The sequence below is a fragment of the Paramisgurnus dabryanus genome, chromosome 13, assembly GCF_030506205.2.
Source record: "Paramisgurnus dabryanus chromosome 13, PD_genome_1.1, whole genome shotgun sequence".
Lineage (NCBI taxonomy): Eukaryota > Metazoa > Chordata > Actinopteri > Cypriniformes > Cobitidae > Paramisgurnus > Paramisgurnus dabryanus.
The window spans coordinates 26,056,615-26,071,617 of NC_133349.1; the positions used below are offsets into that span (position 1 = coordinate 26,056,615).

Sequence of the window (15,003 nt, forward strand, 5' to 3'; positions counted from 1 at the left end):
AGCACTCGTTCATGGTCGCTATCTGTTCTTGCTCGAGGTAGTTTTGTGTTTTAGCCACAGGTTGGCAGCAACAGGAGTATGAGACCTGTACTAACTTGATCAAGAGCACAAACTCATTCAATGTATTTTAAAGGTTTAACATAACAGCTGAATATTTTATCACTAGTTTATAGTATAGGCTTGTAGACGAAAATGAAGAGAGATTTTATCTTAGTTTATATATTATGCAAAACATTTTACTTTTTTTCTTTATTTGTCAACAATTATGCACGTTAATTTAGTTTTAGTCAGCGTGTTTGGACATCTAGTCTCGTCATCGTCTCATCTTAGTCATGGAAAAAATGACTTTGACAAACATATTTAGATTTCTCTCTAAAAAAAAGATCTCTCTTTTAGATTTCATTAATTGCATCAAGCAAAACTCAATCATTCAAAAACTCTTGTATGTCTTTAAAGATTTTATGCAGTGAACCTTGCATACTTTTCGGCTTTGTGTTGTTTCAAGGTAGAATGGATATCCTGTATAATTCAACCAGAAGATGACTTTGAAGCTGTTGAAGCGTTTCCAGATAAGCAAGTCACATGCATCAGATGTTCAGCCAACCGTCCGTGGACGTGACTCATGTCTGAAGCTAAGACTAGTGAAACCCTGTTTATGGAGTAGTAAATGTTTCACAGCTAATATAAATTGGTGTTTATACTTTATTCTTTACTTTTAGAGGTGTTAATACTAAAGCTGTTTCTGAATATTAAGCTGGGATAGGATAAAGTTCAAAGTAATCCATACTGCAGTTATTATATATTATATAGTTGACCACAGCCAAACTCTGCATTGGCCAATCAGCATCCACCACCGGAAGTATCTAAATTAAAATAAAACTGCTGATGTTATAAAAACCTATTGTTAACCTATATACCACAAAAGGTAACACAAGAAAATGACACGCTCTGAACAAAAGATTGGTGAATGCATCATTACTTAGAAGAATGAGTCTGGGAGATGAAGAGATAAGAGTGTATTAGTAAGGGACAGTCAAGTTAACAGGTTAGTACTTACATTCATATTAGTATCTGCATTGTCAACAACACTCTCACCATCAAGACTGTCCATGTCCTCAGAGGACTGATCTCCAGTCTGAAATGGGAATGTAACACCAGCATGCCAAACACTCTCATAATATTCACATAACCATGCAGTTCACCACATATAGACACCTTCTTAAATAAATGGCAATAATATCTTTCACTTCCACATGCTAGATAGTTATTCTAATACACTGATTTCCTTAAGTACATTTGTGGTTCAGTTGTGGTTCAAACTCTCTATGCATGTATTTATCAATTGCACAACACTATAAGATGCAAGGAGACAATTCTGCATAAACACATGTGGGTGTGTGTACAGTATATGCATCTGTTGTACCTTTGATTTCCTGCGATTAAATCTCAGAAATCCCAGTAGTCCCTTCTTGTCTGAGTCGCTCAGACTCTGACTGGAGTGAAGAGAATCTGCTAGAGGACAAACAGATTTAGTAAGCATCTTACATTCTTCACTGTAAAACAAAGTTGGTTTTAACTTCCGTACAAATTAGCAGTTGGACACAAAAATTAGCAGGTGCAGTGAATATTTGAATGTGGGTTAAACGTGGACCGATCACCACTGAGCATGCAAACTTACAATGATGTCAGTGCTGCTGGTACATTTTTAAAGCAGAACATTTTATCCAAAAGTCTTTAAGTTTGAATGCGGCATGAACCGCGTTGCAAACATTCCAAACTTGCATTTTAAAGGAGGGGTGGGGGGTTAATGCTTAAGTGTTGTACTCCTCACGCTTAAAGTGTCAAAAAAGCAGTTGTATGACAGAGTATTTTTCTGCCAAATGCACTTTGCCAGGGTTCGTACTAATTTTGGAGAGGTGTTTTTCCAACATGAAAGATTCATACCTAACAATTTCAGGAAGTACAGTGGAAGTCCTTATATGGGCATTTTAACCAGAATAGAACACGCTCACACCAAACAAGAGCTTACACAAAATCAACGTCACCAAAAAGTGTGTAGTTGTTTGTAAGGGAAATTTAAGCTTGTTCAGCTTCCCAATGAACCCAGCATTATGGAAAAAATGGATAAAGTTTGTTAATCCATGTTAGCAGCGGAGTTATGCATGTGTGTTTGTTTAACGCTGGATTTCATTGAAATGGGCTCGTCCCAAGTGGGTCATGAGACACAGGCAGTAAGAAAAATTGCATCAAATGTTTTGTTGGCAATCGGCACGTTTGGGCATATAATGTAAACGACATGAACATGTAGTGAATCATAAGTTATCCAAAGATAGTGGGATAATGTTTAGAGACTCGCTCCACCCGCAATGCGTCTCCAGGAGCTCAGGATTTTTTGGAAAGAATCGGTAGTGCTGATTTGTCTTTTATAAATCTGATAGAACTAAAGACTCTTTGGAGATATTTAGGATGTAATACTACTCTATTGGTACTCAAGATTAACATAAGATCAGCAGAAACCATGTGAGTATCCTAAGAACAAAACACTTAAAGGGATAATTCAGCCAAAAATGATATTAAACCCATGATTTACTCACCCCCAAGCTGTCCGAGTTGCATATGTCCATCTTTTTTCAGACAAACACATTTTCAGATATTTTAGAAAATGTTTTAGATCTTTAAGTTAATTTTATGTGAAGTTACGGGGTCCACGTCCTTCAAGTCCAAAAAATGTGCATCAATCCTTCACAAAATAAATCCGAACTGCTCCAGGATGATAAACAAAGGCCTTCTGAGGGTAATCCGCACTGTATTGTTGTAGAAATATCCATATTTAAAACTTTATAGGATACTCACATGGTTTCTGCTGATCTCATGTTAATCTTACTGTACATATCCAATCTATATACAGTCTCTCCAATTATTAAAGAAATCATGTGAAAGCTTTTAGGCACTGTGTAAACTGCTATACCTGTGAAGTACTCTAAACACTACAAAACTGCAACACAAGATGGCGCCACACTTCTGTCATTCAGCAAAGCCTCTAACAACACATCTACAGCAGACTACACTACAAGAACACTCATGCAAAGACAAAACCTACAGACAAATTAGCAAGATAGTTAATCTAAATACAACAAACCACATTTTTAGCATCACACAATAAGCATATGCAATGAAAACATAAGACAAACACACTGCACGCCTTATGTTAATTTTAAACCGGTTATTTTCATGAAATCCTCAAGCATATTCTGTGATAGGCAGCAGACGTAACGTAAGCATCCACTACCACATTAAAGATATATTACACATATTACACATAAAGCCGCTATGAGGACAATTATCTACAAAGCATCAGTACCTGAATAGCTCAGGCCAGGTGTCAAAGCCATTTTAGGCCGGAGAACTGAAAACAAATCAAATGAGATAAAACTGAGCGTTCATGCTTGTCTTTTATCTTAAGGGCACTAGACAGTGAAGGACGCACAGCTTGAACAGTGAAATGTCAAGGGCTCTGACTGTCTCATATTGAAGTATCCCAGCAAGCAATAGCTGTCATTTCACCATCTAAGTTATCCATTGACCCGATATTGTCCGGCTATCAGTAACCCACTTCTAGCCAAATAAACTTGAATTTGGTTAAATGTCGTAATAACTTGCGAGATGTATGATATCTCATCATGTAAGCAAAGACAAACAGTGATAACAAGGGTTTGGGTTCATTTATATATTTCATTCATTTTTGAGCTATGAACAGACATCTATTTAATATTCACAGACAGCCCAAATTTTGCCTTGTTTAGACATGTGGCCTGTGCTTGGACGGCTATTAGCCATCTTTCAAATGCAATTTTGGTTGCTGGGATGTTGTATAATTATTCTACCTCTCCATAAGACAAACATTGTAAAGATCTATTAAAAATATGTCAATGCAAAAAATGTTTATGACCTGCCATATAAATTTGTATGAGCAAAATTGAAACCACCTAAATTCCCTAGTTCTGATTCATGACTTGTGTTGGTTTAAGATTCAAAAGTTACTTAAAGGTGGTGTATGCATATTTTATCATCTAGTGGTGAAATTGTGAATTGCAACCAGCAGCTCACTCCTCAATTTCAAAACGCATATGGTAGCCGCCACAGGACAAACATGGGGACGAAAAACGCTCTGTCTGTTTAGGGCTACTTAAAAAAATGACAGCGAATTTCATGTACTGTAAGGAGACCCGTGGTGTATGTAGATAAAGATGTCTCATTCTAAGATAATAGAAACAATACAGTTTATTATGCAATGTCTTTATACACCTCTGATAATATAGTTATGTATATTATTTTGCATTTCTGTCAAAAGATCCTTCTAAAAGTTACACAATGCACCTTTAAGTAACATTATGGATACTTGTATGTAACAGACTGTAGTGTCAAAGTGACCGAAGAGTGTTGTAAACAAATACACCATTTGCTTATGCTGTACCTAGTGTCTGGTCCAGGACATAGAGTTCTTTGATTTCCAGATCACTCAAGGATTTGTCTAAGTCCAGCTGGTGGTTGCTGATATTGTCTCTGAGCAGCAGCACGCAGGCCGGATCAAAATCGCACTTCTGACAGATCACAGGCACCAGGGTACGCAGGGGGACCAATGGATTTACTCGAACCACAGCCTTCTGATTGCGATGATAGTTCACCACCACACGAACAGTTTTCTACAAAATATCATTTTGAAAGAGACAGACAAAGGGTTAATTAGAAAAAATACTTATTATAATTTAATACACTTGATTTTAATATATAATGCTATGTGCAGTAATAATGTTAAAGTAATAGTTCCCCTAAACAAATTCAACATTTTGAGTACCATAAAAAGCAAAACCAAACCGATTAAATGCAACAATGACCTATTTTATTTTGGGGGGGGTTTGTGATCTATCTGTAGATCACAATAGGAGAGAGCATTCATTCATGTTTATTGAATTAGGCTACTCATGTAAATACTTATTGCTCATATTGAAACTTTCGAATCATCTTTATATCTAGGACCAGACGAATTTCGGCTGTTCAGGAAGGCACAACAATTTCTGTAAATACAGTAAGCATGCAGACAAATAACACAAACCAGATGGCAGATGTGTGACAATTTTTTTTTGTCATACTTGTATACTGTAATTTCACTTAAAGAAAGTGTTATTTCACTTAGTCACTGTTTCAGACAGTGTTCAATTTATAAAGTGTTTTACCGCAAGTGCAAAAAAAAAAAAAAAGGAAAACATTTACTGTCTCTACTCTTATTTGCAATATTGGTGGATATTAGGGTTGTAAAATATTCGTAGCGAACCGTTTTGGTACAGGACTTCTGGTTCAGTGCACATGTGCATTTTTTCATTCCACTGTGCTATTGCTTTCTATGTAAACACATGCTGGATGGACCTTTGACCTTACGCACACATCTTGCATCTTTTGCAGCATCCAGTTTTAAGACTTTGTGTCAAGAGTTAAAAGAATTTTCATCTTTAGCAGGCAATGCAACTCATTAATGTCAGGTCCAGAACAGTGAACGAATCAGAAAACCCCAGAGGCGGGACAAACGGTACAAGATTTTTTGTGTAGACCGTTTCAGCAGCAGCAACAACATAAACAAACGGCTTTTGTGGACTACACAACACAACTTCTGGTAGATTTCCACATAGAATCAATAACAACAACAGAGTCCTTTTACAGTAGTTTATTTCTAGAAATCAATGACAAGTAAATTTCCTCGTTCAAATATCATATCCAGCGCATATCTATCTATTACACTGAGCTAATGTTACTTTGTAAAATAAATGTATACAATGGCTGCCAAACCTCTCTGCACAATTGTGATCTATGCTCGTTGTCTCCCCTCGTCTTTAGCAAACAAAAACATTTTATTTTCAGGTATTTGTTTCAGAGATCAGTTTAGCCAATAGTCAGAGCGATATATATATACAGATCGGAAGTTCATTTTGGTTCAGGTGGTTAACGTGTGTGTGTCTGATGAAACTGTCTGTCTATACATTAGCAAGTTGGCATGGCAATTTCTGTTATCCCCTCGTGTTTTATGTTGTTTATATTTATTTATTTATTTAAACAAAGCAGATGTTATATTTATTTTATTTATTTACCATTACATCCCTAGTGGATATGGAATTTGTAAAGATATATATGCACACTAGACACAGCACATCTTGTGCCATTCTCAAGTCAAATATTTTTATGCTATACCTGTATTAACTACACAGTTGCCTACATAGTAAAAATACCAACATACTTCCTGCTGTACATAGCTGTGTTAGTTTTTGTCCTTTGTATTATTCAGTGTCTCTTTGATCTTAATTTAACCTCAAACCAATGTTTCCATTCATTATGCAATATGTGTGTTAATATACACTCCGGACACAAGAACCTGGTCACCTTGCCATGGTTATTTATGCAATAATTGAACATCTTACACTCGTAGAAAGGATGTGTTAATTTTTACACATCTTTTTGTGTTAAGCTTTTAACACATTGGGGCAGTTTCCCGGACAGGGTTTAGACTAGTCCTAGATTAAAATAAATGTAAGAGCTGTCCAAACTCGAAACAACTTGCACTGACATATCTTAAAATACATCAGTGCCTTTTGTTTTGCCTCAAAATGCACATCAGTAATGTTTGTAGTAAGGTATGTGTGTTAAACTAGTTATATTTCCCAATTGAATTCAGGTCTAGTCCTGGCTTAAGCTAATCCCTGTCCGGAAAACCACCCCATAATGTGTAATTTTAACATATTTTGTGTTAATTTTGGGTTCCGAGTAACACAAAATGTGTTGCTTCTATAATAACACAGAGAAGGGTGGCTGGGACAAGGCATTTAGTGTGTTGTCCCAGAATCAACACTAATATGTTGTTTTTAACACATGTGTTTTAATAGTGTACTGAGGGTATGCACGTGATGTCACCTTCAGCAAAAGTGACTGCAGTTACACCCACTGAGTGGCAAAAAGTCTGAGCGACAGCATAAGCACAGCGTGAAAACGCGTCTAAAATCGAAACGCGTCCAAAAGTAGTAGTGTGATCGACTGTGCTAACATATTCAATAAAAATTTGGAGCTGTAAAAAACACTGAAGGAGAAATAAATCAGTAGCAGTAGGCATATGTCAGGTATGTGAAATTTTGGGATAAAAAATCCTAAAACAATACAAAAATGAATACTCTTATTCTGTGTAATTGCAAAGTTTTGTCAGTGAGCCTTCATTTAAAAAACATCCATTATGATGAGCCGTGTGTTCTACAAAGGTGTGATGGTTTAATAATGTTAGGCAAGACAAACATATATGTCAGGAAAATCAATGTCTAGCCATATGCCAATGTCCACAAACTACTGGTTGTTTGGGTCACTGTTAAAGCCAACTAAATTCAATTTAAGCTAATATTCGTCAGTTTTACTGCCATTTCTGCAGCAGCCGCTATAAAAACCAGCCATTTTGCTGAATGTTTTGCCACTCAACAGTGCGAGCTCCGGCGTGGTCACGTGGAAAAAGTGACGTCGTTGCATACATTCCATTGCACAAAACAATCATTCCTTACACACAAAGAAATATTCCTGAGCTGACATGTCAATGCATTTCAATCCGAAAAAATCCCTTTATTTCTGTGCTTATCTACACTTATGCACAGTGTGATTGTTGTGGTCCAGATTATTGATAACAGCAGAATCAAGAGGTCAAACTTTTGTGAAAAGCCTCTAACTCTTTCCAGAGGTCAGACAGAAAGAGAAAAAGAGAGAGAGGCCAGCTAACCTGGTTAAGGAAGAAATAATGCATGGTAACTAAAGGTAAGACTCTTATCAAATATTCACACATGAGGGGGAGGAGAAAACAGCACTCGAGAAAGAGAGAGAAACACTCAACCTGTTAAAGACACAATGTACCTTTACTCAAACCCTTTTATTGATCCCTCCACCCTCCTGATGCAAACATGTAATAAGGAAACAATTACTTTGCCATTTAAGAGCATTACAAGTTTTACAAGAGCAACAACAAATGTTTAACAACTATCAAAAAAGGGTCTATCAAAACAGAAACAAAACCACATAAACAATAAAGTCAAATGGGATGTAGACAAATGCAGTGAAGACAACATTTGCTCATACAATGACATCATTCGATATGGCTAAGTTCTCTGACATTTCCTCACCGCTCACATGCAAATCACATTCGGCTTAAAGATTATAAACAGCAGGCATGTGGTGCGTTTCAGACGGACACTCACCTCTGGCACTTTGGGTGCAGGTTTCCGTATCACTTTGTCCTCAAAGACTCGTTCTTTGATCAGGGCGCAGGAGACGTCCAGGGCACCAAGCAGGGCGTTGGGCTTAAAGCTGACAGGTTGAGCATCTGATGACAGCAGCTCTAGGGTGTGATATGATGGATTTAAATGGTACTGACTGCAAAGATCCACCAAAAGATCCATCAGAGCTTTTCTGAAGAGACAAGAGGAGAAACAAGGACAGAAAAAGATAGAGTTACTTGATGTGTAAGACTTGTATGAGAGAGAGAGCAAGCGAGAGAGAGAGAGTCAGCTTGGGTTACAGGTTATGTAAACCGGTAAATTGTTACATGGATGCTGGTCTTAAAAGTTTGGCCTCACTAACCAGCTGTCAGTTATCCACCAAAAACCTCATTGTACATAAATATTTGAACACAATTGATGGTTTTAATTCCTCATCACAACATCAAACACAATCAGTGTGGTCAGATATTAATGTTGGGTGATGGGGTCTGGCTCTCGATCAGACCACCACTATGTCTTCAGTGGGGTTTTGCAAGCAAATCATGTTTATCCACACCAGACTCAAAACATTTCTGTGTGGACTTTGGTTTGTGCATAAGGGTCATGCAGGTCCTTCTCCAAAAACAAAAGCACACAATTATCTGGTATGTCAATGTATGGTGTAACACAAATGAGAATGCAGCCCTGTAAAACATCAAATTGCTTTACATGATATTTGTTACATGACTTAATACTGTCAAAGTAAACATTTGGCTAATGCTTTACTTACAATACACAAACATAAATGTATTGAAAGGCCAGTGGCCCTGGTGTAACTTGAGATTGAATGCCCTGGTCAAGAATGCAACTATAATACTTCATGGATCACTCTTTAAGTGTTGTGAACTTTGAACCTTTCAGTTAGCATGCCAGATCTTTAAACCCTGTGTCATACTTGTGCACGAGAACCTAAGTAATAAATAACTCTAAAAGTGGAAACTATGATTCGCCAATAAAATGAAATAACTGTGCAAGTCGAAATGAACAACAACAATACAAAAATGTTGAAAAGAAACCCATTCTCAAGTGAGAGCACGTCTACGATAGTCAAATCCCTAGATATGACTATCATCCTCCTTTAATGTAAATATTTGACATTTTTCATTTCAACTGTTAGTTTGATTGCTTAAAAAAGAAACGGGACATCATGCCTCAACATACGACACAACTTATCTTGGAGGGCGTGAAGGACACATACTTTAGTCTTGCAGTCACTGAATGGCATTTATTGAATGTCTTATGGTTAAGTTGTTTTTAGCAGAAACTTTGTTCAGGCTAAAGAGAAGATATTATTTTACAGGCTTTTCTATGATAACACCCTAAAGGTACATTGATATCTTTTTCAAGAATGCACTATTGCACAATCTTTAAAGATCAATGTGTACCAAAACAATGTACGCTCATTGACCCAAACACAAAACTAAACACCATTTAAAACAGTTGGACTGCTACCTCAAGACGTGAGGACGGGGCGTAAGCGTTAACGGTTCATATTTACTTTTAATGGGTGACGTAATGCGTTGCCGAACTGAATTGTGGACCCGTCAACGTCACGTTACGTCACTGCCGTTGCTTGCGGCAACATTTCTCAACTTTCAAGCACCAATGTGTGCATCAGCCAATCAGATCGCCTTATGCAAATAAGCTAGCAAAATGTTGAATTGTTCCTACAATATTTAGAGGTTGCTCAAAGCCTTTGAATTTTTCCAATTTACATATTTTTGCAAAAACTGTACCATTTAAAAACCCACAACACACATAAAACTTTGTAACTTTGTTCCAGTTATTTCAGTCTCTTCTGATCCCAGTAACAATAGCAGACATATTAATTAATATTTAGAGGTTGCTCAAGACCTTTGAAGTTTAACACATTTGCGTATTATGTGATACTTTGTGTTAGCATGTATAATTGTTTAATAAAATATACTCATGGCAGCAATGGACTTATTTAACCATGCTCCATGCAATCAAAACCGAAGCAAATCCGCTATATGATTACTCGGATCAGAAGAGACTGAAATAACTGGAACAAAGTTACCCTCCAAGAAGCAAGTTTTATGTGTGTTGTGCTTTTTTAAATGGTACATTTTTTGCAAAAATGTGTAATTTCTGAAATATTCCAAGGCTTTGAGCAACCTCTAGATATTGTAAGAACAATTAAAAATTTTGCAAAGTGTGTTTTTATTAATATCCAACTTATTTAGGTGGTGAGAGTTGGACATTTTAAAAACTCGTTTTGACCCATTATAAGGACCACTCTGCATAATCTCGATAGAGACGATAGTCCAAAATCTCTACCGGTTTATCGTACTTACCCCTAATTAAGACTGTACAATGTATTGATTACTCAATTGATTTAAAAGCATGACACACTGTTTGTAACATCATGTGTTTAGTTGAGAAAAATTCTAGTGTTTCCCATATTTTCATTTATTTGTGGATGTCTGCCACAAAATAAAAATGTACCAGATTTTTTTACTCCTCACACTTCGCTGTGACTCTGAAGCCTGGTTTATACTTTATACTCTGCCGTTGGTGCACACAATGAAAATGGCATGATTGTAGAGTGGGCGATGTGGTGGTGGTGTGCACAACAATTTTGTAACTTTGTGCGTGCCACTGGACTAAAACATTAATACCCTGGCCTCATATTAGTTAACTATTTTTTTACTAACCCCCCTGAAGAATGTGGCACCACAAATAAACTGTGGGAACATTGACTATAGCTTGTCTCATGAACAGAATTAACAGGTTAAGGTTATTTAACATGTTACCCTGACATCTCGATTTACGCCGCATTCACACGGGGCGTAAGCGTTGACACTTCCCATTCACTTTTAATGGGTGACGTCAAGCGTTGGCGAACTGAATTGTGGATCCGTCGGCGCCGCGTCAGTGCCGTTGCTCGCGGCAGAAGTTGAACATTTCTCAACTTTTCAAGCGGCAACGCTAGCGTCAGCCAATCATATCGCCTTATGCAAATAACCTAGGCAGAGCCATCCAATTACGTTTATGGAAGACCGGAGCTTGTGTTGCGGCCACAGTGATTGGCTGTTCTTCACGCTTCAGACAAGCCTACCGTTAAGCGTTAAGGTACATTGATCATTGTATCTATGTAAACTTTGGAATGTTCACCTGCCGTCCACAATGATGGTGGTCTGGTACCCTGTAGGCAGAGTGATGTGGAGATCCACGCTGGACTGAAGAATGTTTTCCTTGCTGTCTCCAACAGAAGATCCTCCTCCATCAGGCACAGCATTACGATAGACCTTTCGAGGAGCGGGCTGAGGGGGTCGAGGTGGAGGGGGGGCTCTGGCCTTCATTCTCCTTCTGTAGAGTAAAAACATAATAGGCATAAATATGGGTTTGTTTGTTTTTATGGCAAAGGTCACCTAGAAGATACTGTGAACCCTTTGATGTCTATAATACCACAGGCCAAAACGTGATTATATTAAAATACTCCTTGAATGCAAGTATATTGAAAAGTATTTTAAGGATTAGACAATATCAAAATGACAGTGGGTTTCTTCGTCTTCAGCATACATGGGACGTACATGGCTCCTGGCAAACAATTTGATGCCACCAAGTGAGATGCCACAAGCTTTGCCTACATTTGTTTATGTACCAACATCAATGACTTTTATAAAAGTAATTTAAAGGTTAAGGTTATAAAGCTTGAACATCATTTTGATATGTGATTTCATATTGCAGTAATAAAACGAAAGTCTATCTGCTTATAGCCCCACCCACAATCCCCTCAGCGGATAAGATCAAGAACCTTTTCAGTCCATAAAACAACATTATTTTATTATGTAACATCAGGGGTTTTCAATGGACAAAACATCCATTCGAATCTCAAACACCAGCTTTTCTCAGTTAGTAATTTTTTGTATTAAAAACTAAACTACCTAACAACAATATCTAGATATGCAATACAATATTCACGCAATACAATAGTCATTAGTTCATGCATGACAACTTGTTAAATTTTAAAATAGTTAATGACTTTTATAATTTTACAATTCAAATTTTGCTAATTTAATTGTTAAAGACAGTGTTAGGTGATATTAAAAATGTGTACTCAGTTTGTCACACTTTAGAAAAATGTATTAACCACCCAGCCAAATTTGAATGATAAAAAACGCCAAAATATAATAAGTTATCAAAATCTGGAATAAAGGAAGCAGCATTCTATGATCTTAAATGCTTTGGGCGTGTGCTGTCGAAGCAGAAACCATACCCACTCCAGGGAAAGCTGCCATCTTTCTAAACTTTTAAATACCACTACAACGTAAAACGATGTTCGTAATTTAGTGTTAGGGGAGGGGTCAACCTCTGTGCCTGCACTGTCTCATCAAGTCACCATTTTAGCCCCGCCTGAATAATCCTCAACACAGAAATGTGAAAAACTGTTTAACGGTGTTTAACTCAACAATTCAGTACTACATAGTTCAACTGGCTTTGTAACTTGTTTCAACCATTTCTAACATTTATAATGTGTTTAGAAACAATTCTCTGAAATTACTTTACTTTAAATTGTAAAATTGTAAATTGTCATTTTACTAAAATGTAGAACATGAATTCAATCATTATTTTGGCAAATGTATTAAATAAAGTCAAACAAAAAAGCTATAAATATATTTGCATCTGAAAGTAAAATTCACTGACAATGACATCATGATCACGGTTATGAAACCTGGTTGACATACAGAACCTAAATACTGAAGCAAACTCAAAAACAATGCTTTGGTTTAAGTCACTGCTAGGCAACTGACACACAATTCACTATTACTTTCACAAAGTCTTTGTAACTTAATATAGCCATTAAATACGCAAACAAAGTACATACAACTAGATATTTAATTTCAATATAATCTCACTCATCTCACAACACATTCTTAAGTAAAAAGTCATCATGCGTTCTTACTTTGTCTTTTATTAACACTTTCTCACTTTCACTGACAGCAAAACATAATATAAAGTGTTTTCTCATTTTACTTATCAGTCAAGTTAGCTAGTTGCCTTTCCATTGTGCAAATATTAGCACGAGATAAAACCATCCTACTACTGTCAAACTTGCCGTGAGAGTCTACAGTCCGTATCCAGGAATCTCTCAGAATCCAGTCTACTAGAACATGGCACGTCTATAATCCTACAAGACACTTCTGGGCAGCTGAGAGGTACAGAGCATGTGAGAATGCCAAAATATTTGAACCTTGAGCACGTCCAGTTAATAATTGATCCACACTTGTGCCAATACGCCTCCTATCAACATGCATTCTCCGATTATGCAACCAGGGTTGCTCTCCGCCCCAGCACTACATGCATGGTCACATATTCCAAAGCAGACTATTAAAAGGTAAATCACAATGATTTGAATAACACACCACATTGGGCGAGACAAATTTTTGCATGCCTTGGACATGGAGTCCACAGTTTTGTAATGCTTTATTTGTAGCCTGTGCACTATAATGGACAACAAAGGTGTTCAAAATGTATATGAAATAAATGAAAATATACCATGTAATCAATTATACACTTTTAAATAATGGCACACATGTTTGTAACACATTACAGTAGCCTGTCAGGGTTTGGACAGATAAACCCAATAGCGGACGATGAGTACAAAATACTTTAATGATCAACAAGACAAAACAAAGCCCACGTGGGGCAAACAGCATTAAACAATGTATGACATAGACTAAACACTACACTTGACTAACAACTCAACATAAAACTAGACTAGATACTTCACTTGAATAATACACGACTGGAATACACACAAACAGTACAAAATGATCCAGCACAGGACGAAAGACAAGAGGGGATTAAATAGGAAAAATTAAACAAGATAACAAGGGAAAACAGGTAAGGGGAATGAACTAATGATTACAATGAGGGGAGAACAAGGGGGCGGAGATGGCCAAAACCCTGCCATCATTACAAGACATAAATATAAAACAAGACTCTTTGGCAGAATCCTGACAGTATCCATTCAGGATTTTAAGATTACAGGGCATTGCAAAACATAATAAATATCCTGTTTTGTATTATAATGCAAAAAACTCTTTAAACCACGTTTTTTCAACAGAAGGTCCAGAGACCATTGGGGGTCCATAGTGGTATTACTGGGGGTCCTCCAAATATTGTTTGAAAGCAAATAAAAAAACTGAAATAATTAATGCAATAATAGGCTAATAATAAAACTAAAACTATGTTTTAGAACATTCACCCAATAAAATCTATTCAGTTAAATTAAAATGTTATGCAGGATGGCAAAAATTATTATTTTAATATCTTTGTAACGTAACCATCATAACAAAGTATGTAAATCCAGTCTAAATTTGATAAATGTACTAGGGCTCCCTGTTCCTTGGCCTGAAAAAGGTTGAAAAATACCTTTTATTTACCTGTAGCACTAACTAGGTTAGCTTAGTATTATAATTTATTATAACTAGAAATGTATAATATTTAAAATTTTAGAATATTAACATTTTCCACCGATAGTTTTGTAGTTATATTAATTTGCATTAAGTAAATTCTGAAAATTAAATTATCTGAATATTATTCATTCATATAATGACCATTAATATTGAACATTAAACTAGTGATGAGTTCAAATCAGCCTTTGACTATCGTCTGATAGTGTGAAAAATTGCCTTTTTCAACAGAT

The 15,003-nt window shown here is 36.5% G+C and overlaps 1 protein-coding gene across 9 annotated transcripts in view; it reads right to left on the bottom strand.

Moving 5' to 3' along the window:
* cobl (cordon-bleu WH2 repeat protein) overlaps positions 1-15,003 on the bottom strand; it is a 76,911-nt gene that overhangs the window by 40,954 nt on the left and 20,954 nt on the right. For 2 of the 9 annotated variants that reach the window (XM_065246223.2, XM_065246226.2), the window contains 6 exons: positions 11,466-11,660; positions 8,271-8,481; positions 4,475-4,703; positions 3,362-3,406; positions 1,424-1,512; positions 1,058-1,135 (listed from right to left, as the gene is read on the bottom strand). In XM_065246223.2, the coding sequence (XP_065102295.2) occupies positions 1,058-1,135; positions 1,424-1,512; positions 3,362-3,406; positions 4,475-4,703; positions 8,271-8,481; positions 11,466-11,660 (847 nt within the window). The remainder of the gene's footprint in view (positions 1-1,057; positions 1,136-1,423; positions 1,513-3,361; positions 3,407-4,474; positions 4,704-8,270; positions 8,482-11,465; positions 11,661-15,003) is intronic. The other 7 variants (XM_073811670.1, XM_065246228.2, XM_065246227.2 and 4 more) reach the window with 7 other exon arrangements.